The 27,734-nt window shown below is 42.0% G+C and overlaps 1 protein-coding gene across 1 annotated transcript in view; it reads right to left on the reverse strand.

Moving 5' to 3' along the window:
• The window catches only part of LOC119140731, a 47,932-nt gene extending 20,429 nt beyond the window's left edge, over positions 1 to 27,503 (reverse strand). The window contains 5 exon segments of the mRNA XM_037372265.1: positions 26,054 to 26,815; positions 26,817 to 27,142; positions 27,145 to 27,180; positions 27,183 to 27,257; positions 27,260 to 27,503. Coding sequence (XP_037228162.1) covers positions 26,054 to 26,815; positions 26,817 to 27,142; positions 27,145 to 27,180; positions 27,183 to 27,257; positions 27,260 to 27,503 — 1,443 coding nt within the window.
• Positions 27,504 to 27,734: the final 231 nt, after the last annotated feature.

Below are 27,734 nucleotides of genomic sequence, written 5' to 3' on the forward strand. Positions count from 1 at the left end.
TAGATGAGCTCAACAAGAATGTAAATAAGGAGCCTTCTGACAAGGACGCACTAACTGCTAAAAGAAAACAAACTGCTGAAGAGATAAGACTCAAGGATAGGAGGGTAAAATAATTGTGGTAGTGGGAGATCGGGACCTCCTACTCAAATGGCCCCCCTGAAGAGGGTGGATCCCCTGCTCAGAAAGCATGCGTAGTGAATTTAAAATGAACTGTACCTTTAAATTGAGGAGAGAAAACAACTAACCAATAATTAGTAGGTGTAGACTTTGGGCAGAACTAACCAACTTCACTGTATAAATATGCATTATGAGTAAAATTAAGTGTGCAAGTTAGGAGGAGCGACGCCCCTTGCACCGCAATAAACATACCTGCTTTATAACTCTCCTCGAGTTGTAGAGTACGATTCCGCACATCAGTTGAGCCTATGTTTTAAAATAACTCTCCACTTTGAGATTTAAAGTACAAAAACTAAGTTAAAGTCTTTTTTTCCACCACCTCTGACTTTCAATTAGAGGGATGTAAGCCAAATTTCCTTCCAAGTCTGTAAATAGTATGTCTTACTGACAGCACACATTCAATTTTTTTTCTAAACCAAGGTGAGCCAGAGTACTAAACTAATTACAGCACATCTGTCCTTTCTCTTGGATTTTTTTTAAAACTTCTATGACTCTTCATTTTGTGGCTCAAATTTCCTACCAAATATCCATGAGAGATAAAGAGCAATAAATTCCATTTCAGTAAGGAAGGCAAAGCCAGAGCAGAGTTGCAAGGAGCTGTGCTTGCTCACTGGATGCTGTGCTGTTGCTCAGTCACTGGAGTCAAACAGCAATAAATTGCTGACAAACTCTTAGACTTACTGAATTAAGTCCAATCCAATCCTGTTTATATAGGATCTTTCATCAACAAGATCACAAAAATGCTGCATAAGCAATGTCTAATAAACTTCTTTTGATAAACAGTAAAAGGCAAGCACCTTTTACACACACATACACAGAAAAACACATCACATAAACTATGCAAGTAAACCAGATTTCTAAAGCTAATTCTCCAAACAGGACATAAATCCCAATTAACCTTCAGAGACAAGCTATTAACTTGGCCACTGTTCAGTTAGAGATGAGCTGCTGCATAAGGACCTGATCCTGATTCTGCAGAAATTCCTGGCAGTTTTTGCCATGAACACATCAGGTTGGAAACAGGCTCAGACCAAGATTCAGGATGATGCATAAGCACATACTTAGCTCTGAGGATGTGCTACAATTGCACTTACAGGAAGAATAGTTTTAGACAATTACTCATGGCATAAACTTAATCAATTCTGGCTGACATTTTTCATTGGAAGCTGTTGCAAACGTCTTTCTGTTTTTGATGCATTCAGGATTTGACACATACCCCTGCTTCTGTATTCCCCTCCCCATCTATACCCTAGACACAGACACAGATATTTAACCCAGACTTTTCACATGAAACATTAAAAAGCTGTATTTCAGAAATTGCTATTTGCTTTCAATTATAAAAGGAAGATTTGTATTGGTTCTTGAAATTCAACTCTGGGAAGAAAGCAAGCAAATAAGACCAGCCGGGCTAATGCTTCCAATTTAAATAGTCTGGAAGTGGGAAGAGATAGGCACAAAGCCATAAGCTTTTAGGAAAGTCAAATAGCATGGAAAATAATTTAAAATAATTTATGAAAGATGCAGTTCTGAGTACCTCATTCTCTATGCTGGCTACCCATAATGACCAGATGACACCTTGGTTTCCAGCACTGAGCTGGAAACTAACAGACATTGAGAGGACAAAGGCTACATTTGAATACTCTGCCTCTCTGGTGTGGAAAACTTCTGTTGAAAGGACAAGACTCACCGTGCAGGGTATGGAGGTTTATGTGGATTGAACCAGATTAATGGGAAACACAGAAATGAAGGGTCACCAGAGCAAGATTGATGTCTTCAACCTGCTCTCCAGCATGAACAGAGCAATTTGAACAAGAGTACGTCTCACAAGCACATCCCTGGAACACACTATTTGCCTCTTTGTAGTAAGAGGAGAACCAAAACTGAAATTTTATCTACTGCTCAGTGGTCTTTCCCTTTCATTCTCCTTGCAATGAAAGCAAAACCAAGCAGCACATCGCTGCTGCTATTCATGTTGCCTAAAGTGCTCTGAGACTGCCCAGCGATACCATTAGTTTTGCAGATGGGTAAAAACCTATCCAGAAGAAAATAAAAGCACAATTTGGATGTCATGACTTCTCCACTCCTTACAAATTCCTCAATGACAGCATTTTATGGATGAGATTGCGAAGGTTTTGCTGCTGCTCTGTGTTGGGAGGTTTTTCTCTAATCACCTCAGTGCCTGAAAATTAAGGGACAATAAACTTCTGCTTTTATCAGAGCCAGAAACCTTACAAAACAAATGGCTACAATTCAAAAGCTTGTCTCCCCTCATCAACAATAAACAATTTTTAAAGGAAACCACAGTAATTAGCCACTACCTTGCTATTTCAATGCAAGAAAAAGATGACAAATAATTTCCTGGGCACTTTCTATACCATCTACAGACAAGGGGTATTAAAAGGTTCCTATCTTCAGAGCACACGCTTTATAAGAGTGCAAAACCCATAGCAATCTAATTTTATACATTATGAATCACATAAGGGTGCTTAATAGCCACTTATATCTAAGGATTTTTTTCCTTCCAGTACTGGCTTAGAGTCACAGAGGCATGACCCTGCTTCAGTGCAGTCAAGGGAATATTTCAAGTCAAGGTTTCAGCCATCCTCTAAGCAGCAGAAATAAATCCTAGGAAAAATTCCCATAATTTTAGAAAAATAGATTCACAGCATAATTGTGGTTGCAAGGTACCTTTGGAAATCATCTGGTCTGAGTGCATCTGACAGCAGGGCTAACTGCTCAGAGACTCACTCAGATGAGTTTTGAATGTCTTCAAGGGTGGAGACTGACCCACTTCTCTGGAACCCTCTTCTAGTACTTAATCAGTTCTCTATGCATTTTTCCCCCTTATATCTACTTAAAATGTCTCTACTGCAACTCATGGCTGTCTCATGTCCTTTTGTTGTGCACCTCTGATGAAGGTCTGGCTTTGTAGTCTCTATAACTCCTCATTAGGTAGTTGGAGACACCAATTGAATTTGACCCTTAGCTCCCTCTTCTCCAGACTGAGCAAACACAGCACCTTGGGGCTCTTCTCAAACATGATATGCTCCAGCCCCTGAGCATCATAGCTCCAGTTTGTTGATAAGTGTACAATACTGTATGTAACCAAATCAAAAAGTATCCTAATCTTCTTTAAAAAAGATTAAAGAATTGGGGGGGAGGGAAGTGATATGCTTAATTGCAATTGAATTGCAGCTTTGGTCTCCTCCCAGTATTTTCTCTCCCCTCTTTCCATTTCCACAATTAAATTTTAAAAGGAGAAAACCAGAAAAGTAGTAAATCTTGAATGAAATACCAACAATGCTATTTGTCATGACAGTATTTTCTAACAAAAGAGTTGACCAGCTCTGATCACTATCTAAGCAACAAGACCAAGTTAAAATTGTGTTTCTAATATATTTACAACATCAATAGCAGCAATGGAATTAACTTCTTAATGTAAGCCCTTGGAAATCTCTATAAAGACATGAAAAAAGATTATTTCAGAAGTGTTTCACTGGTCCAGAATTTCTCTCCTTTTTCCACTCTCTTATTGTTCCCAGAAAAGACCTTGCAAAATCTGAAACTGCTTATTAAGTATACAGACTTAACGAATTGGACAAGGAAAGAAATAATTCTTAACATAAAATGTTCACAAGATAGATCCATGTTTTTTGTCTGCAGAAATGATAGCAAAATACTCTTTATATACAGAGCAGTCTGTGTTAGGACAGAATCTGTCTCCATGAACTGCTTCCAGCATACAGAAAAGATTAATTTTTAAAACAACACAGAATTAAAGTTTGCTGAATTACATAGTGATGCTGTACTGCAGCCCCAATGCCAAGGATTATTTTTAGAGACATACATCTGCAGGTTATTTCTTGCAGGATAGGGTGGATGGAGTAGATCCTGGAAAAATTCACTAAGCAGACAAGTATTACTGGAACAAGCTGTTATTTATATGGTGTCACTAGAATGCTTGGTATCTTCCACCAGTGCATGTTGCTGTGTTGGGTTGACCTTGGCTGGATTCCAGGTGCCCACCAAGCTGCTCTATCACTCCCCTCCTCAGCAGAACAGGCAGGGGAGAAAATAAGATGGAAAAAAACCCTTGTGGGTCAAGATAAAGGCAGTTTAATGAAGCAATAGCAAAAGTCATGCATGTGGAAGCAAAGGAAAACAAAAGGTGTCATTCTCTGCTTCCCATCAGCAGGTGATGTTTGGCCACTTCCCAGGAAGCAGGGCTTCAGTATGCGTAGCAGTTGCTCCAGAAGACAAGCATTATAAATAATGAATGCCCTCCTTCCTTCTCCTTTCTGTTAGCTTTTATATCTGAGCAGATGTCATATGGCATGGAATATCCCTTTGGTCACTTTGAGTCAGCTGTCCTGTCTATGTCCCCCCAAAAAATCTTTCCCACCCCAAGCCTACTGGTGAGAGTTGGGGGGCAAATGTTGGAGAGACAGCCTTGATGCTGTGGGAGCACTGCTCAGCAGTAGCCAAAACACTGGTGTGTTATCACCACCTTTCTAGCTACCAATACAAGCACTGCACTATGAGGGCTGCTATGGGGCTCAGCCAGACCCAATATAGTTGCCTGGGAAGAAAAAAACAGCTTTAGCTGGTTTAACCCCTTAATTAGAGAAACTAAGCCATACAACTAGACTGGAGTACAGCTGACAGTGAAGGTATATGCTTCACCTGGAAAAAATATTTTTCTTATTCCTTGATAAGCTTTATTCTCACTTTACCTATTAAGAATTAATTTTTTCCATTTAAAGAAAAGGAGCATATCAATGTTAGGCTTTTGGCCCACTGCATAATATTTATTTTTTCTTTATAGGAGGGAAATATTCATAGTTGCAAAGAAATTCTTCATAAAGTTCAAAATGGACCCAGTATTCCTGTTGTGGTTTGAACTGTGGGGTATGTTTGGGTGTGCTCCCAACCTGCCACCATGTTCTCCTTCAGAAGTGAGTGTGTTTCTTCATAGAGTAAATACCTGAGAAAATACCTGTCATGTCCATTTGTAAAGCTAGAAGTTACTACCAACATGTAACTGGAGAGTTTATGGGCAGTCAGGTGTCCCATACAAAAAGACATTAAAATCTTTCACATTATATTGTACTTTTTCTTGGGGAATTGCTTTGTTCTTGGCTATTTCACTTAATTTAAAAAGAGAAGTTTCATTGTTCTGCAATGACTATTTTTCTCCTAAAATTTGTCTAATTTTACTGTTCTTTTGAGGTCTTTGCAAAGTAGCAAGTGCTGTTTCTGGCTGTCATTTTGGTATTATTGGTGCAAAACCGAAGATCTCTTTTTTTTCTTTTTCTTGTTGAATTGCAGTATTGTGTAATTACCCTTGTACTAATTAGGCATCATAATGAAACAAGGTTTTGTTCTTAGGTAATAGTGCCTGAAAGTACATATCAAATTTATACTACTACACCCCTTCCTAAAACCAGTGCAAACCAGGGATGACTCTGCTGGAGCTGGTGGAGCAGTTCTAGTTACAGGCAGCAATTCAGGGCAAACATGTTGCAAGTGCTGGAGCGACTCCAGTGTTCAAAGCATCAAAATGGGCTCAAAGTCTGAGCTCAGAAGCAAAAAAAATTGAGACTAGAGTAAGATCAGAATCAGGGTTACTGACCAATTTACCCAGAAGATGGAGTAGGATGTACACAGGTAGTGCTGTTGTCTAGGTCTAACTCCTTGAAGGCACATGTGGAAGATTATTGGCTTCAGACCTTTACAGACTGCCTTTGCAGGCACTCTGTAAGAGCTCAACTATATGGGATCAGAGCTTTTCCTTGCATCAGATGTTTGTTTTCTTTATGAATGTCCTCAGTTTGCCTCATATCACCAGATTTCCCCTCCTTGCAGATTGTCCTGTGAGAACCATCTTGTGCACCAACCCAGTCATGGCATTCAGTGGTTTTGTCTGTCACCACAGGGTCTTTTCAACTAACTTATAAACATTTGTTTTCTTCTGGTGTTTGATTTTGCTCCATTTGCCTTATTTCCATGAGCCATGATGAAGGCAAGCATCCTGCTGGGTGTCAGTTTTAAGATGTGCTTGCTGTTGTCCATGTGCTTGTTTGCTTGTGGGGATCCCATCTCTCCCCATTGCTCTGCCATGGGCTTTTGGCATTTTGCTCACAATGTCACTTTTTTGGAGGATAATTTTGGTGCATCTGGGTAAAACCTCTTTCTGAACAGCTCAGGCTGTTGTTTATTGACAACTCAGTGCCACATTTCTTGCTTTTCCTTTAACATTAGCACGTTTAAGGTATTACAGTATAAATGTCTCATTACTGTAATGCCTGACTATGCCTAGGAAATACGGGGATGGCTGGATCCTTGTGGAGGGACCTGAACCCACCTGTGCAGCCCTTGCTGGCATCATATCATAAACCTGACAAACTCAGTGTTGTTAACATGATGGTTAAACAACTGCTACAATGTGCACCTTCATCCCTGTTGGTGCTTTATTCTCTATAGTGTTTAAACAACATTTTCATGTCATAGCATTAGTGGCTGAGAGAAGACCATTTCCCTCCAGGATGTCCTCGCAGGCAAAAAGCATCCTCTCATGCTGGGGGGAGCAGGCTGGATCATTTGAAAAGGAAAGACCTCTTGCTTTCAGTGCAAGGTGAAGAGAATGCAGGTACACAGGAGATGAATACTGAAGGTGCACTGCAAGGGGGTGCCTGACAGATGCTGCCTACAGTGTTCGCCTCAGCCTGAGGTCACTCAGTGAGCCCAACCGCTCCAGGCAGTAATGCCATCAGCCTCATGGCAAAGTGGGATGGGTTGTCTGGGACATCTCCTACCATGCCCCTCTTCTCAAAAGCCCCAAGCACCAAAATAAATACAAACCTGTGCTGGTTTTGGCTGGGATAGAGTTAATTTTCTTCATAGTAGCTAGTATCAGGCTATGTTTCAGATCACTGCTAAAAACAGTGTTGATAATACAGAGATGTTTTCATTACTGCTGAGCAGTGCTTACAGAGTCAAGGCCTTTTCTGCTCCTCGCACCACCTTACCAGCAAGTACGCTGGGGGTGCACAAGAAGTTGGGAAGGGACACAGCTGGGAGAGGTGACCCCAACTGACCAAAGAGATATTCCATACCATATGACATCATGCTCAGCAATATAAAGCTGGGAGAAGAAGAGGGAAAGGGAGGGATGTTCAGAGTGATGGCATTTGTCTTCGCAAGTAACCATTATGCATGATAGAGCCCTGCTTTCCTGGAGATGGCTGAACATCTGCCTGCTGATGGGAAGTAGTGAATGAATTCCTTGTTTTGCTTTGCTTGCATGCATGGCTTTTGCTTTATCTATTAAACTGCCCTTATCTCAACCCATGAGTTTTCTCACTTTTATTTTTCCGATCCTCTCCCCCATCCCATTGTGGGGGAAGTGAACAAGTGGCTGTGTGGGGCTTAGTTGCTGACTGGGGTTAAACCACAACAGTCCTTTTTGGTGCTCAACATGGGGCTTGAAGGGTCTGAGATAACAATAGGTTTGATTGGAATGTGCTAGACTGAATTTATAGCTGTTACTGCTGTTTAGCTATACTTGACAGGCTCCTGTGTTTGCCATGGGGCTTGCTTGCCTTAATGCTTTTCTTACTTTTACTCTTCCAGTTGTCTCCACCATCCCACCGAGGAGAGTGAGTGAGGAGATGTGCGGTGCTTAGTTGCTGGCTGGGGTTAAACCACAACAAAACCCAAGGTCTCATCTGCCTCCACCACAGCAACTGCTTCAGCAACATACTCTGGTCACCTACTGTTTTAAAAACCTCTTCTTCTGAGATTAATTATGGGAAAAATGTCAAGTAAATGTGATTTACCTTGGGCTCTTAAAATCTGTTTTCCAGATAAAATGAGTGACAGCACTATGAGCTTTTTGCAGCAGGGAAGCTACTGTTGTGGCCTTGGCTGGCAGCAGGATAGGGCCCCATCACCTGCAGGAAGCAGTTGACAAGCAATGGCAGATGCCCCACTGATCAACTGCCCAGGATGAATCATGTCCCTGATCACAGGCAAGAGTCATCACCTTCATCTAAAGCAGACAACTGGGGAAAGTTTGTGTGATTTCTTCCTATTAACTTATGGTCCTCTAATGTGTTTCATGCTATGGCCATCATTACTAAACTTCCAGAGTTTTCAAGTTGATGCTGTACTTTAGTAAGTATAATATAGACTGACTGCTAAGGAAGTCTGGAAGATAAGGGAGTAGCGTATTTTTTTCTGTCTGGCTTATAATGACTGGTGTGACTGTGGGTGACAGTCACTTTGGCTCTCCCTGAGTTAATTTTAGCTCTCCCTGGAAAATGTATATTATCTCCAGAAAGTAATAGCACAGGTAAGCACATTGTACAACCAAGGCATTGGTCTGTGTTAGCCTGTAGAGACAATGCTAAATTTAGATCTGAGGCTAAATAAATCTCAAAAAGGTAGCATTGCAAGCTTCATACCTCTTTTCCTCTCAGAACATACATTTTGTGTCAATTTGGACTGCTTCTACATTCCCACCAATTTATCTACATGTAATACCTGTGTGTTGTCTTTGAGCCCACTCCACAGTTCATACCATTACACTTATGTAGAGAAAATATTTTATACAGAATAGAAGAAACTATTTGTTTTCTTTCCTATTCTGTTCACAAGTTGGTTTTTATTCCCAAAACACTTAAAGGAAGAAAACCCAACATTTTTACAGCCTGAGATATCAATCTGATTCTACAAAGTTGTTTGAAAGATCAAGTTTGTAGAAGAGCAACAAAGGTGGTGAAGAGTCTAGAGAACAAGTCTTATGAGGAACAGCTGAGGGAACTGGGGTTGTTTAGTCTGGAGAAAGAGTCTGAGGGGAGACCTTATATATTTATTTTACCAGTAAGAGGAAAGGGTGCAGCAAAAAATAGAGGTATAAAGCACATCAACTTCTGGCTTTGTGGCTGGTGCCGTTATGAGGGTTTTGGCTTCTATGACAACAGGACATTCTTTGACTATAGCCTTTTAAGGAGGCATGGGATCCATCTGTCTAGAAGAGGCAAGGGAAACTTGGGCAGCAGGCTGGCCAGTTTGGTGATGTGGGCTTTAAACTGAAGGACTCGGGGGGAGGGGTCCAAAATGGCAATGCTCAAGGCATTGCATCCAACTGGGGAATAAGCCAGGCCAACCAGAGCAGAGATATATGTTCCTTAGCTGCCTCCCAAGATGAGCATCAGAAGGCCAGCCACCTCAAGGGGCTGTGTAGATATGGTAGATTCTCTTGCACTCCTCCTGGGAAACCTGTGTGCTTGATTACCTCTCTGAAATACCTGCATGTTAAAGGAAAAATTCACACAGACGTGGGCACCACTAGGTTTACTTTAATCACAACTCAGAGTTGGGCCACCACCTCAGTGAGTGGCAGAGAACAAAGGGATGCAGCACAGCTTATATACACTTATCAAATCATTAGTCAATGTCCAAAGTTTTTAGAAATTTCCTTTGGTCTTGTCAGCTCTGAGAATCCATCACCTGACCCCGTCCCTATTGATTCATCTGTTAGGTTCCAGTCTCTGCCTCAGTTCCAAGGTCCTCCTCGGATCATGATCTTCTTTCTGCCTGCTTTAACTCACACAATCCTTCAAGCACACTTAGTCTTTGAACAAGAAATTCCTATTCACATATACTAATTTTTTCTATAAACACTTGCGTTTCTGAGAGCACCTGTGTACACAAATGGATCATCTATTGTTTTTCTATTCTCCTACTGATTAACTTGACTGGGTTTTAAACCAGCTTTGGATTAGGGCTATACAAGGGCTGAGGCTTGGTTCTGCCATTTAGCATCTTCAGCACTTTAAATTTCTTAATTCAAAATACATTTTCTTTAACACTGTACACCAACACATGCAGCATGGGGAATAAACAGGAAGAATTAGAGATCTGTGTGTGGTTGCAGGGCTATGATCTCATTGCAATTACAGAGACACAGTGGGATAGCTTGCGTGACTGGAATGCTGTCATGGATGGCTATGTACTTTTTAGGAAAGGCAGGCCAGCAAGGAAAGGTGGTGGAGTTGCTCTTTATGTGAGGGAGCAACTGGAATGTATCAAGCTCTCCCTTGGGGTGGATGCAGAACAAGTCAAGAGCTAATGGGTAAGGATTAAGGGGCAGGCCAACATGGGTGACACTGTTGTGGATGTTTACTACAGGCCACCTGATCAGGAAGAGGAAGTCAGTGAGGCCTTCTACAGACAACTGGAGGTAGCCTCATCATCACAGGCCCTGGTTCTCATGGGAGACTTCAACCTCCCTGATATATGCTGGAAAGACCACACAGCTAGGCACACAGAGTCCGGGAGACTCCTGCAGAGCACTGATGATAACTTTTTGACACAGGTGGTGGAGGAGCCAATGAGGCAAGGTGTAGTGCTGGACCTTATACTAACAAACAAAGAAAGACTGATTTGGGATGTGAAGGTTGGGGGCAGCCTTGGCTGCAGTGACCATGAGATGGTGGAGTTCAGGATCCTGCGTGGAGGAAGCAGGGCAATAAGTAGGACTGCAACCCTGGACTTCAGGAGAACTAACTTTGGCCTCTTCAAGGACCTCCTTGGAGGAATCCCATGGGTTAGGGCCCTGGAAGGTAGGGAGGTCCAAGAGAGCTGGCTAATATTCAAGCATCACTTCCTCTGAGATCATAATAGGTGCATCCTCATGAGTAAGAAATCAAGCAAAGAAGGCAGGAGGCCTGCATGGATGAGCAAGTTGCTTCTGGCAAAACTCAAACAGAAGAAGAAAGTTTATAGGATGTGAAAAAAGGGACAGGCCACTTGAGAGGAATATAGGGATGTTAGAACATGAAGGGAAGCAATGAGGAAGGCTAAGGTCTGTCTGGAATTAAATCTGGCAAGGGATGTCAAGGGCAACAAGAAGGGCTTCATCAAGTACATCAGCAGGAAAAGGATGACCAGGGAAAATGTGGATCCACCATTGAATGATGTGGGTGCTCTGGTGACGAAGGACACAGAGAAGGCAGAGTTACTGAGTGCTTTCTTTGCTTCAGTCTTCACTGCCAAGGCCGGCCCTCAGGAATCCCAGACCCTGGAGGCAAGAGGATGGGACCAGACTCTTTTCAGTGGTGGCCCAGTGACAGGACAAGGGGCAATGGGAATGAACTGAAACACAGGAAGTTCCATCTGAATATAAGGAAAAATTTATTTACTTTGAAGGTGACAGAGCACTGGAACAGGCTGCCCAGAGAGATTGTGAAGTCTCCTCTGGAGATATTAAAAACCCACCTGGATGCGATCCAGTGCAACCTGCTCTAAGTGAACATGCTTTGGCAGGGGAGTTGGACTAGATGATCTCCAGAGGTCCTTTCCAAACCTGATGTTGTGGCTTAACCCCGGCTGGCAACCAAGCACCACACAGTCGCTCGCTCACTCCCCCTCACCTAGAGGGATGGGGAGAAGAATCAGAAAGGAATGTAAAACTCAAGGGTTCAGATAAGAACAATTTAATAAGTAAAGCAAAAGCCACGCATGCAAAGCAAAGCAAGACAAGGAATTAATTCACTACTTTCCATCAGCAGGCAGGTGATAAGCCATCTCCAAGGAAGCAGGGCTCCATCACATGTAACAGTTACTCGGGAAGACAAACGCCATAATGCTAGATGTCCCCCCCCTTCCTTCTCCTTCCCCCAGTTTATATACTCAGCATGGCATCATATGGTATGGAGTATCCCTTCGGCTATTTCGGGTCACCTGTCCTGGCTGTGTTCCCTCCCAATTTCCCATGTCCCTGCAGCCCTCTTGCTGGCAGGGGCTGAGGAACTGAAAAGTCCTTGACTTGGTATAAACATTACCTAGCAACAACCTTTAAAACATCAGTGCAGTTATCAACATTGTTGTCACACCAAATCCAAAACACAGCACTGTACCAGCTACTAAGAAGAAAACTAACTCTATCCCAGCTGAAACCATCACTGTGATTCTGTGATTGCTCTCTACAACTACCTGAAAGGAGGTTGTAACGATGTGGGTGTTGGTCTCTGCCCAAGTAACAAGCAATAGGACAAGAGGATATGGCCTCAAGTTGCACCAGGGGAGGTTTAGATTGGATATTAGGAAAAAAATTCTCACTGAAAGGGTTGTTAAGCATTGGAACAGGCTGCCCAGGGAAGTGGTTGAGTCACCATCCCTGGAGGTATTTCAAAGATGTGTAGATGTCCCTCTTAGGGACATGGTTTAGTGATGGACTTGGCAGTCCTGGGTTAATGGTTGGACTTGATGATCTCAAAGGTCTTTTCCAACCTAAATGATTCTATGATTCTATGAAAGCACTATATTATATCTGGGCCATTCTAATATATTTGAAATAAAGGTTTGGTATGTGTAGTAAAGCAGGCTTCCTCAAAGACATGCATGAAAGGCCTCATATGGCAAACAAATGAATTTCACTCACATTCATTGAGAAATTTTACCTATTAGTTTGAATATCCCTTCCCACTTTCTACCTAATGAAGTGCTTGTTCGTCACTGTTACAACCTGATAGGCACAGCATGTATTATAATCACACCATCTGCATCATTTACATTCCCAGGTGTGGAATTTTGGCCAGATGTCTGACATCTCCAAGGCACTGACTTCAGACATATGTTTTTTATTTGAATGAATCACAATACTAACAGAAATCCAGTATCTATTATCTATCAGAACTGCATATAATAACTCCAAATATATTTATCCTCAGCTTTTTATTGCTGCCCACACAGACACTTTGGTGGATGAATCTCCTAAAATGCAATAATAAAAATAAAATGAAGGGTAAGGCAGGATGTTACACAGAGTACTTTGTTATAGATGAAGTTTGCAGATTGCATTAGAAGCAGAAGAAAAGCATGCAGCCCTTAGTAACATGGAGATACTGAATCAATCCAAGTTACAGTGATATTGAGAAAAAATTCAGTGCCAGGGTATTAAGTTGCATCGAGCTCACATTTCTGTTCATTCTTTGAAGGATACAGAAAAATCCACAGCACTGGTGCTCAGCAATAATAATCATCATCATGTACAGTAGGATCCATAACCTGAAAACACCACTAGTCTCTCCTGCTAACACGTAGAGCTTATGGCTTCTACTGAGAACTGGTGTGGTGTTTGCTGGCACACACCCCCCACCACCACCACTTTTCCTTGAAATAAAACATATGCCTTCCTTTAGAAATGTGCAGTATTATATGTTTTTCTCTGACTTGGATTTCTGAACCTTTCCACACTCCTAATTAGTACTGGTAGTAGTAATAACACGTTTTTTCTTGCAGGATGTTAATCACTACAATATGAGTGCTGCAAATAGAAACTAAATTCAACATAAAGAGATCTCCAAGAAAACTGATAGTTCCTTACTTGAACTTCTTAGACTTCTCACTTACATAATTCCTTAGATTTACTACCAAATGAACACCACTCCTTAGCTTTCATAGAGAAAAATTATTGGTATTTATACTAGATGGACAGCAAAGCATCTGCAGCATGGACCAGAAACCCAATTCTTTATGAAAACCCTGACCAAAACAACAATAATCCCTTACCTAATATATTTTCAAGCCACAGCTATGACAGGGCACAGAAGGCATGGATCAGGAAAGAGTTTTCCACATTAGTGCATTGTGAGTGCAGTATAATCAATGCCATCACATAATTTATTATAACGATATATGACTTTCTGTGAAATAGCTGAATTTCATGTCAAATTCACCCCATCAATGTGCACAGTTAAGAGCTTGACTAAGCACAGGTCCTGTAGTATTCAACAGAGAGGGACAGACCTCAGATTCCAGAGGGCAGAATTTGGCCTGTTTAGGGGCCTGGTTGACAGAGTCCCTTGGGAGGCAGTCCTGAATGGCCAAGGGGTCCAGGAAGGCTGGGCTTTCTTTAAAAAAGAAGTCTCAAAGGCGCAGGAGCAGGCCATCCCCATGTGTCGAAAAAGACCAGCCTGGCTGAACAGAGAGCTTTGGCTGGAACTCAGGAAAAAAAAGAGAGTTTATGACCTTTGGAAGAAGGGGCAGGCAACTCAGGAGGACTACAAGGATGTTGTGAGGCTATGCAGGGAGAAAATTAGAAAGGCCAAAGCACAACCAGAACTAAATCTGGCTACTGCCATAAAAGACAATAAACAATGTTTCTATAAAAACATTAGCCACAAAAGGAGGGCCAAGGATAATCTCCAGCCTTTATTGGGTGCTGGGGGAACACAGTGACAAAGGATGAGGAAAAGGCTGAGGTGCTTAATGCCTTCTTTGCCTCAGTCTTTAACAGTAAGACCAGTTGTTCTTGGGGTACCCAGCCCCCTGAGCTGGAAGACAGGGATGGGGAGCAGAATGAAGCCCCCATAATTAAAGGGGAAATGGTTAGCGACTTGCTTCACCACTTAGACACACCCAAGGCTATGGGGCTGAATGGGATGCATCCAAAGGTACTGAGGGAGCTGGCAGAAGTTCTCACTGAGTCACTGTAGGGAGCTGAGACAGTGGGGAGTTCTTCATACTACGGGAATTCCTCACTCCACCACCAGTCAAGCCATTATTGAAAGAGCTCATCACTCCCTGAAGGACATGTCAAATAAACAAAAAAGGGGGAGCAGGGATCAGGACTCTCCACAATACTGCCCCCAGAACAGTAAACCTGGGAATTTCCTCTATAGGCCTTCTGAACAATACCTTCTTGATTTGTGGGGACAGGGCCTGGATGGGAATTATGGGCAGGGCAGTAGGGGAGCCTTGTAAATTTGGTAAGCTTGCTTTCTTTCACCCCAATGACTCAGCCGTTAGGGTATGGAAATTGCATTGCTCTCAAGAATGGTGCAGCACAGACCTCACAGCAGACTGTAACTCTCAGGTTGAGTTCTGGAGTGCAGCGCAACACATTTTTGCTTCTCTAATCCCTTCTATAGGAACAGCACATGCTCTTAACTCAATAAATTAGGATGCTGGCTTGCTAAATAAAGTAATGCTACAAGCCCTGCTCTTTCTGGCTTATTAGCAGATGTTGATTCTGTCTGTTAGAATCAGCTGATATTTATTTTTATTGTTAGCACAGGGACATGGGTGCGAAGATTTTGATGGGATGTGTTGCATGAATCTGACTACTCTGAATCAATTCACAAAAGCATACAAAACTTAAAAGCCTTAAACAAAGATCTGCAGCAGAGCCAGGGGTGGGATGCCTTTGGTCTCTTCTCACGGCTGGGAAACTTTGGGCTGTGTATCAAAAGTATTGCAGGATTTATTATAATTGCTTTAACTGTCTTATTGATGTTTGCCTTATGTCTCTCATGCCCTTTTTGCTGTATTCAGCATTTAGTTGATCATAGCATAAGTCAGGTCATAGTCACCCAGCTACACACAGCCTTTGCCTTGTCGCAATTAGCAAGAGAAAGAGAGGACAGAGAATGTCTGAAGAGAGATATATGAGAAGAGAATGGAGAATGTCTGACCTGGCAGGAGATGAGAGAACAGCTGGGTATTGTAAAGGAAAGTAAGAAAGATAAACATGGTTATCTAGTAGCAAATAGGTATCTGCATGCTTGTAGTGATATATAGCTATGTAACTGCATGAATGGTTTCTGCCCTGAGCCTGGTGGTACATACAGCTGAAATTTGTATCCAGTATCAGAGATATAAATATGAGCTCCTCCGTACAATAAAATGTCTCTGGCTGCATATAAAAAAAAAAAACCAACCAAAAAAAGTGACTTTATAAGACTTAGAAAAACAATTGTGAACATAAGAATTTTTTTTTCTTAATTACTCTCCTGTTTCTAGAAATGCGCGTTTTCATCATGTGTGTTTTTCAGTTAAGGGGTAAAATGTGGAAACTAGTTGTTAGGATGACAACTGCAACCTAATCTAATTCCAAGCAATTTGATATAAAATGAACCTCTGAATTTTGTTCATAAATTATAATGGCGTGCTCAACTTTTTTATTTCCCTGTTTATGTATAGTTCTCTATTTATATAAGAAAAAAAACCCCAAAGAACCCAAAACAAACAAGCAAACAAAAAAAAGCCCACAAAGCAACCAGAACATTTTGAGAAACTTTTCTAGTTAACTTTTTCATTTAATTCCAGTAATTATCTAAATGTGTCCGTTCAGCTGTTTGTTTAGTTCTAAGTTTTCATTGTATGCTTTCAGGTTCTTTGAAAAGCAGCAATAACAGTTGAACAATTATTTCAAGTAAAACTTTGTTCTGCACAATTTCCACTTCCATGCTTCAGAATGGAGGCACAGTGGAACACCTGCCCAATTCTAAGATTTCAAGAGCTTTTAAGTAGGTTTTATCTTTTTCTTTTGGGATAGGAAATGTTTCGTAGCAGCTTATATACAGAATTTACAAGTCAAACACAATTTCTCATGCTCATTTATTTGATTAAAAGTTTCTGTTAAAATATTTTCATAAATTTTCCATAGCTTATTGCATGTTCTTACAAGTAATCATAAAGCTATGTGTTGACCTCTGTATGAAATGCGCTGATAACAAGTTTTACATTTTGTGAACCTGATTGAAATGTACAAATGTACACATAAAATAAAGCTAAAATTGTTAATTAAGTGATGAAAAGAAAAATAAAAAAGAAAAAAAAAAGGGAATGAACAGTCCATAACATGTTAAAGATACCTTTTGAAAAAACAAAAAATGGGAATTGTAGGGAACAGAGACAGTGGGTTGTTTGACATTGATAATGTGCAGCTGTGGCCTTGCTTTGACTATGTGCAGCTGTGATCCTGCAGCAACGAGGTAAATAACTTTGAGGGAGTATGAGAAGAAACCCAGATGAAACAGAAACATGGGAGGAATGTGATCTCACCTCTAGAAGATAAGGAAAGAGCAAGAGAGAGAGAGAGAGTAGCCTATGGTGAACAGCAGCTGGGCGCATGGACAGTAGAGTTTGACCAATAGTAAAGCTTTTAGCAGCGCGTGTACAGAGTATGAACTTATAAAAGCTGTAACTAACTAAGAATAAATGTCTTTGCTTCACCATCCTTGCAAAGTCAGTGCCTTGTACGCCACAGTTTGATTCCTTGTGAGAGCATTACCCTATGCCAATATCCCAATGAATGAGTTTTGTGGGTTTTTTAAGCAAGCACTCTATCTGTAAGTGTGTGTGTGACAGGTGAAAAAATGAATTGGAGAAGGATTAAAAACACACATGATAGAGAACTGATCAAAAAGTGAAAAATAAGGAACATAAAAAGAAAGCAGAATGCAAAAAATACACAATATATCCACTGAGAAGACTGAAAGCATCCATGTCAAGATACATGCAGCAATGTTAGACCAGTTTCATTATATGTGGGAAAAACATGGAACAATACAAGAGAGCTGGTGAAATTACTTCATAGTTAAATGACCTATGGAAATGACAAAAAAGATGTCATATAGACACCTTCTTTGGCGTCATATATTTAGTATCAAACAAGGTGTCATATAGACACCAATGGGTCTCAGATGAGAGAACTGTTGTTACTCACTAGTGGGAGGACCTTGCACAGCCTTAGTTTAAATCCTTGTGTTTGACCCTTGGGAGGCAGCAGCTACTGTGTAGTCCCTCGATAGCTTCCTTTTCTGTTCTGCACACCAAAAGCTTTGAAAGGGTTTGCTGCTGATGTGCCATGAACACCATCACACGGCTTCCTTGCACTACCTTGTTGTCCTGTGTCTGCATCTTGCTGCCTTTTGATCTGGACCCCAAAACACAAATGTTTTGGCACAGGGGCTGTTCCTCCTGCTCTGTTTGTGCGGTAACTAATGCAATAGTGACCCTCCACTGGGGCTGGGGGAGCACAAATAACAGCAATCTGGATCTCACTTTATATTTCCTTAACTTGAGTAAGCGCAGGCATGCATGGGTTGAAGAAGGAAGGATAATAATCAGCCCCTTGCTCATGGATTTGGACATTTCTCTATTTTTACTGACCTCTGTGTTCATAACCAAAAAGTAACAGAGCATCACTGCATACTGACAAGTCATTCCGATTGTGTTGGGGTTTTATTTACAACATTAAATCACACTCACAATCAGAACATTGCTGTGTACAGTCTGGCTGAGACAGTATTATTGTAGCTGTTGAGAATTAGACAGGTTGTAGAAGCTGGAACCAATTGCCAGTTACAATGAAAGAGGAACCTCTACATAAATGGCTCAGGATTTCCTGTTATTGCAGATTGATTGTTGTGATGCAAGGCAAGATTCATTTTCCCCCCTCAATAATTAAACACATGTGAAGTAGCATTCTTTCCAGTTCACAACAGTGACTTTCCTGGAGATTGTTTTGACAGTGTTTTCAACTGAAATATTTTTCATTAATATAAATAAGTTTGTTTCTCAAAGTGATGACTCCACAATGACATCACAGCCCACCAATCTGCTTTTTGAGGAAAGATGTTATTTTAAGAATGGTCACAACACAATTCCTTGAAAAAGTCTATCTTAATCCATTCCATTTGCTTGAAATTTTTTGGGCTTGCTTACAAACGTGAGGCTGGTGCAAAATGCTTCAGCATAAGAAAAAATATTTTGTAAGATAAGTTTTAAAAGTATTTTGCTGTTTTATACAAGAAAATTTAAACATGACTGTGATTCAAGTCCACTGATGTTTTTTCCTATATGGCACTACAAAGATAAACTTCTCAGCCAGTTTATTACAGTTCATCTGTAAAATAATTGCATTTGATAGAAAAGATGTGCAGTGCTTATTACTGCCTGGATGTGGACTATGGCCCCAGGCTAAAGCTTGTTGACATTAGTGGGGGTTCTTCCACAGACTTTCATATCTTAGCAGAAAATGAACCATCAAGAAACTTGTTTTTCTAAATATAATAATCTAACAACTGGAGATAACACAACAGTTTCAAATGAGAGTTGAAAATACTAGCAGGATAAGCAAAAATTACAATCACGTTGTATCATTTCTACTCAAAGGGAACAGAAACTTTCTCTACAATATCTCTGCTGAATGATTTTCACTGCAAGGCCTGTGGTCCTTACAGTCCTGCCAAGCATCTCACTTCTGAAAACTGCATGTGCTCTGCATCTCACTGAGCCCAGCCTCTGCTTCACCCTGCATCCTCCTTTCTATATACATGCCAGAGTGAAACACTCCCCGATTTGCCCTGTCCACAGTGCATGTTTGCAGGGCTCATCCAGAAGCCCCTCTGCCACTGGAAAGATGAAAGTATGAAAGTGGATCATATTAAGCAAATTTAGCAAATCCATAAAACAGCAAATGGGCAACTGGCCACACAGCCCACACTTCAAAGGGCAATACACTTCTTGGGTCTCCATCCTGGTAGAAATGGCTGTGTGCAATAAATAGGAAGCATCAGCTAACTGAAGCCTGAAATAAGCTCTTTATACTTTCACTGCTGCTTTTTATTGTGTGGGATAACATAGCTTTTATTACCTCTACTGAAGCAGTTAATTTGTACCCACAATGGCTTTGGGTAAAGACACAACTCAGTTTTCACCTTGACAAAGTCTTTCCAACCCTTGGCCCCTGTCACCCCTTTTCACTGTTGCTTTTTGTGCTAAATGAATGAATGCTCACTCAGGCTTCAAAGTACATGGCAGTTTAAAAGGACTTGTTGTTAAGGTCTCTCAGTGCTTGCTGGGGAATTCCTCACAAAAGCAGATCTCCCCTTAGGGATTATTTCTCTATCTTTGAAGACTGCCAGAATGGCTGCTTTTTATTTGAGGAGGTATTTTAGCTTTCTGAAATGATGGAGCGTATTATGTGTTACAGACAGTTTCATTAAAACAGCTTTACAGACCAAGTATCTGAATGTTGATTTGCCAATATCTAGTTTCCATGTAGCTTTTTCATCCAGCCTAGTCCTTTGCAAAGCTGTCAGAGAGAAGAACCAATCCTCCCCTGAAGTTGAGATAAATTTAAGGACTAAGCATGCAAGTCCAACACCAATTCTGACACTGGCAACCCTACCACTTGTCCCCAGGCCCCTATGCCTTCTGCTGGGGCATGCACACCAGCACCTCACTCCCAGCACCACCAAGTCCCTGTGCACCCAGTACCTGAGTCCCAGCAGATCTGTTGCAAGAGGAGTTGGAGCCTCTGGTCCAGCTCAGATGCAGGGAGGCTTGTGAGCAGGCTCCCCTCTCCAGGCAAACCTCCCACCATCGTACAGGGCTCGTCATGAGTGTGCCTGAAATGCTTTAAGCACCCAACTCCAGGAGAGGGCTCCTAGCAGCTGTTACTGCACTGAGCAGCATGTTAACATAAATACCCACTGATTTGCTTATGCAGCATCCCCTTGTCTCATGAACTTTCATAGTGCTCCCTCTCATAGGCCCTTTGTTTTCCCTGGATGTGTTTAGATGTCTGACTTTGGGATCTGGATTTCATTAGGTGACCAGATGCCTAGAAGTCAGCCACTGCAATACCAAAATCCCTTTGGGCTTAGCCCAAAGCAACACGCTTAATGACATCCAGCAGCTGTAGCTAAGCCAAGAAAGATACAAGATCTTCAAATGTTATTGAAAGACCCACTGCTGAAGCAAATGGCTTTCTCCTTTTTAAAGATGTATGCAGCACTTTCCTGAATGCAGACACAGACACATCCCATCTTCTAAGCACTGAGCACACACATCTCTTTCTGACTCGAAACTGGGATTTAGGAGTGCTGAGAATTTCTGAAAAATTAAATGCAAAGCCTGAGTCTTAAAAAGCTCCCAAGCTGAATGCTTTAAAGCTCTTGATCTGATAGTTGGGGGCCAGCACAGCATAACCAGGAGGTTAAAAGGTGGAGATCAGGTGACAGCACAAGGCACATCCTCTGTGTGCAGTCAGTGCAGGCAACCCATGCCTTCCTTTTCCAAGTTTGCTTAATGTGTTAGAATGGATAAATGATCTACATAACATGTATCACACTCTCCTCCAGAAAAAGAGAAGGGAGATTAAAAAAAAAGAGAGCAGATAGGGAAGAAACTCACTTTAGAAAGATAAATTTAATTGTAAACACATAAGCTTAACATTTATTTTTAAATCAGTAAGCTTAAGAATTAGTTCTGGGCATGTGCTGTAAAACACATGAATTTTTTTTATTATTATTTATTCTGTAGCTAGGATAATGAAAAAACAACACAGAACAGCTATAACTGGAACAGTGTTCATTAATCATTCATCTAAACCATGCCTTAGTTTTCTGAATTTTTAGAAATTCACCAACTAAACCAAAATGTACTTCTGAGGCCAAACTGGAAAGAATTGAAGGAGTTCTCCTATGAGGTAATCTCATAGCAGAAGACTGCTTCATCCCATATTAGAAATGGAATGGATTAGCTGTGCTTGTTATTCATGGGGCAGTGTAGGCATGTCAGGCCCGTCACAGTACAGATGACTTGTCTTCAAAAAGCTGTACCTCTAAGTAAAAGGTAGAAACCCAAAACAGACCCAGAGGGACAGAAATATACTTATGCATGCAAGAAACCATAGGCCCTGGAATAACAAAGCTGAAAGACTAAGGGCCAGAAACACCACCCCCATCTCCGTTATTTCACACACACTATGATGTAAAAATTAATGATTCACTATTATTACTGGATGTTACTTTATAGTGTAAAAAGTTCAAAACCAGAGACAAACACTGAGAATGAAAAAGCTGGCAGTTTCCAGCATGAAGAAAGTGAAATTGGATAAAAATCTGCCTCGACTGTTAATAATGATTAATGTCTGGTAATTATCAGCTGCATAAGGTGGCAAGACCCTTGGCTGACAAAGTGTTCTGGAGAGTTACGTTCACACAAGTCTGAGACACCAGAAAGCTAACAGACACCCTGGTACTTTGGGAAACTTGCTGGGAAGAAGTGCAGTACATCCCAGAAGGAGTTTCTACACATTCATAAATTCTAATTGAATGTAAAACATCCAGGAAAGAGATCTCAGCAATATGATGAATCCAGTGAAAACATCTGTTCACTACACAGAAAGATGGGTTATATAGCCAAGAAATATTAAACCGCCTCAAGAAAGATAAACTAGTAGTATTCTAGCAATAGGCTTGAACCTCTAGAAGTAATAAAAGCTAACTCTTGTTTAGGGGAAGACACGATGTCTTTAGGGGAAAACTGTGTGCACTGCGATATGTCTCTGAACCTCTTGGAAAAACCTGGTCTGTAGAAGGATATTTATCTTTTGTAATCAGAAGAGATGATAGCCACATGAGAGCAACTGCTAATATCTGGGTACTCAGCAAGAGACTTGCTCTGCAGGTCCCTGTAGGCACACCAGCCCATGTCCATGGCACTCCTGAGAACAGAAATCGGAATAACAACCCACTGGCAAGGTCAATATCAGTCATTAGCAGAACTTAAGAGATGCTGTCAAGAGCTTAAAAAATATGCAGCTTTTGCCCGTGTTGTGGTTTAACCCCAGCCGGCAACCAGGCACCATGCAGCCAGTTGCTCACTCCCTCTCACTCAAAGGGATGGAGAGGAGAATTGGAAAGGAATGTAAAACTCAAGGTTTAAGATAAGAACAATTTAATAATTTAAACAGAATAAAGAGGTAAGAACAACAATAATAATAACAACAATACTAACAATAATAACAAAATGGAAAGGTGGGGAAAAAAGGGTAAAGCAAAAGCTGCACACACAAGCAAAGCAAAGCAAGGAATTCATTCACCCCTTCCCATGGGCAGGCAGGTGTTCGGCCATCCCCAGGAAAGCAGGGCTCCATCATGTGTAACAGTTGCTCAGGAAGACAAACACCATAATGCCAAATGTTCCCCCCTTCCTTCTTCTTCCCCCAGTTTATATACTCAGCATGACATCATATGGTGTGGAATACCTCTTTGGCTAGTTTGGGTCACCTGTCCTGGCTGTGTCCCCTCCCAATTTCTTGTGCCCCTCCAGCCCTCTTGCTGGCAGGGCCCAAGAAACTGAAAAGTCCTTGATTCAGTATAAACATCACCCAGCAACAACTAAAAACATCAGTGTGGTTATCAACATTGTTCTCACATCAGAGCCAAAACACAGCACTGTACTAGCTACTGAGAAGAAAATTAACTCTATCCCAGCTGAAACCAGGACAGCCCGTGATGTCAAATATTCATAAGAAAGTGAGAGACTCTGTAAGAGCAGAACTGGTTTAAATCTTAGAAGGGACAAAGAAAAAAAGCCCACAAAGTCTGAAGGAGCTTTGGCACCAAACTATAGGTATCCATTGTCTTAAAAACACCCAGACTGGCAACACAGCATCTGTGCTGACAGTGGGAAAATAATGTAAGTCACAGAAGCTGCTGAACTCATTAGCATCCAGCCTGTGTGTCATCACACAGCCACCCCGAGGACAACCCGGAAAGCGCTTACCTTTACTTTTCAGGAACAGTCTCACCATTAATACTTGGTGAAAACTGCAATTTATATCCTGGGTTGTTGCCACATCATGCAGAGATGGGTAATGGATTCACAATGAAACTGTGGGCAAAGCCTCCCTGGCAGTTCTGCTATTCACAAAAGATTCCCTGCACCCATTATGGTGTTTCCCCAGCCGAGACACAGGCCACTCTGTTAGACACATTAGGGGCATCTCTGGCTTAAAAAAAAAAAAAAAGAAAAGAATCAAAATAAAGGAAAAAACCCCAAACTCAATAACAAAAAGGCAAGATCTGTTCCCTGACACAGTTTTTGCTGTCAGCTGAGGAGGAGCAGGATGAAGTCCCAACAGTCCAGGAGAAAATGTTTAGTCACCTGCTGCTCCACTTAGACACACACAAGGCTATGGGGCTGGATGGGATCCATCCAAAGGTAGTGAGGGAGCTGGTGGAGGAGCTCAACAAGCCACTCTCCATCATTTATCAACAGTCCTGGCTAACCAGGGAGGTCCCAGAAGACTGGAGGTTAGCCAATGTGACTCCCATCTACAAGAAGGGCAGGAAGAAGGATCCAGGAAACTACAGGCCTGTCAGCCTGACCTTGGTGCTGGGGAAGGTTATGGAGCAGATCATCCTGAGTGCCATCATGCGGCATGTGCAGGACAACTGGGGGATCTGTAGAGGGATTTTTAAAGGACCGAGGACATATGTTACCATTGTCCAGGTTGGACAACCCAGGCCTGTTAGTTGAAGCTGCAGAGCAACTTTGAATTGTCCTGGGAACAAGCAGTGGGAGAAGGAAAACAAGCTGTGCACAAACAAGAAGCCAGGTGCAGAGCAAGTCCTGGGAACCGCGAAATCAACACACTCTCATCGGCACACTCTGATCAGGCGCCTGCAGCATGCTCACTGATCAGTGACACGGACGCCCACGTGACCAGAGACTTTTATCTAATCACCTGTGTGCAAAGTCGGGTGAGCGGCCGGTTTAAGTTATAAATATGACCTGTTTGTTTAATAAAGTGAGCACGGCATGTAGCCATATTGGTGTGATTGTCGTGACTTGGCCGACTCTCCACGGGGGACCCTCTTCGAGTCCATTTCCATTTAACCTCTTTTCTTAGCAAATCATAAAGAGGTCTGTCAATGATAGAAAAGTCCGGGATGTGTTTTCTCCAGAACACCAATAATCCTAAAACATGTTGCAGATCCTTTTTCGACTCAGGCATTTTGATCTGTTCTAAGGAAGCAAGGGTATCTGGTGGGATGCATGTCATTCCCCCTTTCCACCAGATTCCTAGGAATTTCACTTCTTGTGAGGGCTTTTGGACCTTTTCTGGAGGGATCTGCAAACCCAAATTTTCCAAATGTGAAATTATGTTCTGTTGGATTGCTCCCACATCCTCTATTTCATCTCCCCCCCACACAAGAATATCATCAATATACTGATAAACAGCTATGCCTTCGGGTTTTAGTATTTTTTCCAGCTCCTGGGCTAAAGCATGATGAGCCAGCGTGGCGGAGTGTTTATACCCTTGGGGAAGGCGGGTGAAAGTAAATTGTTGCCCTTCCCACGTGAAAGCAAAACGTTGTCTATCTTCTGGTCGCAAAGGTATCATAAAAAACATGTCTTTAACATCTATTGTTGCCATGATTGGATGGGCTTTTTCCTGGATTACTGTTATCAACTCAGCCAGATTAGGGACTGCGGCAGTTAAAGGATCAGTGTTAGCATTCAGTCTCTGAAAATCTACTGTGAGCCACCACTTCCCATTAGGTTTTCTTACGGGCCACACTGGAGAATTAAAAGGGGAATGGGTATTTATCACCACTCCCTGTTCTCGCAATTCCTGCATGACTGGTTTGATGCCCTCCTTCGCTCCCAGGGGAAGGGGATATTGTTTGACATTAGTTACTCTGCTGAACGGCAGTGGGGGTGCCTTTTGGAAGTAATATGACATGCAGCTGCAGTGTTCCAAAGGTCCACAACAATCCTTCAGAGTCCTCCCACTGCTTTCCCCTGAGGGCATCCATTCCTAACAAATTTGTTGGAATGTCTCCAATCACCATTATGACAGTGACCGTACCTTCCTCTCCTGGAAGAGTCAACTTTACCGAGGCAGCTTTCATAACTTCTGTCGACCCTAAGGCATTCAGAACACAAAAATGGCGCTTCAAGGGAAAAACCCCACATCTTTCAGCATCTTCCTCTGTCAGAGCAAAGACCTGTGCACTGGTATCAATTAGAAAGGTCACTGGTGCACGCTTAGAGCCAGCTATAGCTGTGATTAATAAGTCTCTTCCTTTAGTTTTTGTGAGCTGACGGATATAAATCCATCCTCCATTCCCCCGCCCACTACCAGGGAATGGAAGTTCTAGTTTCCCTGCTCATGGGAAACAGCTTCCTCAGCAGGGGCAGCTGAGGGTGTATCTGGTGATATTTTTCTCCTGCACTGTGTATGAGAGGGTTGTTTTGGATTATGCCACTTCAACACTACCTTACTCAATTTATCAAAGGGTAAGCCATCCATTATATCCCTGGGGACTCCCTTTTTAATTCCCAAAAGCCACCACTGTTGTCGAGTCATGGACTGTTCTCCCTTTCCTGTTTTATGGTGTGGATGCTCCTTTCTCAGGACATCAGCGGCGGCTACAGTTTTACCGGTGGGGAGGGGCAAAACCTCAACTTCTGTTTGGTGGATTCCCCTCAATTTTTCCTCTGGGATTTTTACAGGACCATATTTTCTACTATAATCTATCAATTCTTGTGCTACTTGTCCCCAGGTCCATATCCTTTTATTACTTGATGCTGAGGTCGTATGGTGGGAAGAAACTGAATCCGGTGTTTCATTTCTCTGGCTCCTAATAAGACCTTCCAGCCTTTCTACAGGGCCCATCGACGCGATGGTCCTTTGAAGGCTAACCCCCGTAGGTTTGAGTGACTCTGGAAGTCCCCTTATCAAGAGGGTCATGATTTCGGGATTCACCAGCAGAATCATTGGGGATTCACATCCAGGAATTAATTTTCTTTCATGTATCATTTGTAAGCAGGCTGCTTTGTGTACACTTTCTAGCAACTGATCAGCTGTGCTGGTGATTGCCGGGGGATCCCCTCTGTCTAAAGGGTTCAATCCTCCAGCCCAATAAGCAGCCCGCTGGGTTAGGGACCATGGGGCATGTTTATTGCCTGTTGTTAAGAAAACTCCGTGACCCCAATAGCCACCAGCTTCCTTTTCACTTAATTGAATTTGGTCCCCCCCCAGTTAGGGATACATGCCACACGTACACTGTTTTGGATTCTTTAGGAAGGTGTCCATACTCTCTTTTCAGTTTGGCTAGCTCAGTGGCAGTATATGGTATCTCTTTGGTTGTAATGTGAGGATTATCATCGTCCTCATTCAGATAAGTATATTCTGTTTTAATTAAGGGTCTCACTTGAGGGTTTTCTACAAAATGTTTTCTCACCTCTTCCAACTCCTTCTGAGGGTATATTGGGTTAATGCCCTTTTCCTCTACTTCCAGCTCTATTACACTCAGGGCTTCAGTGTCTTTAGAGCATTCTGCCTTCAGAGTGGTTTTAAAAAGCGGTTTTCTTCCCTCTCTTTCTCTAATTGTTGTTCTAAGCCATTTTTTGCAGAACTTTCACCAAATTTTCAAGGGATTCTATAATTTTGTTTTCATTGCTATGTTTTCTAAGGCGATCTTTGCTGCGACCAGGCTGGCTCCTAAAATGGCACAGACTATAGATTTGCCCTTACCTGATCTAACTTTAGCTTCAGTCTGTAAAGAGGTCACTCGGTCCACTACATTCTGCAAGTTTGCCCAATTATCTCGAGCCCAGTCTTCTCCGGGTACGGAGGGTCGAGCCCCATACTTTGCCAGAAACGTGTAAAACATGTCCCAATCTTTCATTAACAAAGGATTTTGTTTATCAGCCTTTTCGGCCATTCTCACTACGAAGGGACCAAACCCACTTTGGGGAGGCTAGACTTAGTTACAAATACACAGCCACTGCTGTGTCGCCCTTCTCTTCCCCGAATGGTTGAAGGGACCAAAAATCTGCTTCGGGAAGGCAGCTTATAGTTACTACAAGGTTGTCCCTTCACTTTCCCAAGCAGAGCAGACAAATTCTCATTAACATGAGGGCAGCCCCCCTTTTTAGCACTTTCCCCCTTTTGC

This window comes from Falco rusticolus, chromosome W (genome assembly GCF_015220075.1).
Source record: "Falco rusticolus isolate bFalRus1 chromosome W, bFalRus1.pri, whole genome shotgun sequence".
Lineage (NCBI taxonomy): Eukaryota > Metazoa > Chordata > Aves > Falconiformes > Falconidae > Falco > Falco rusticolus.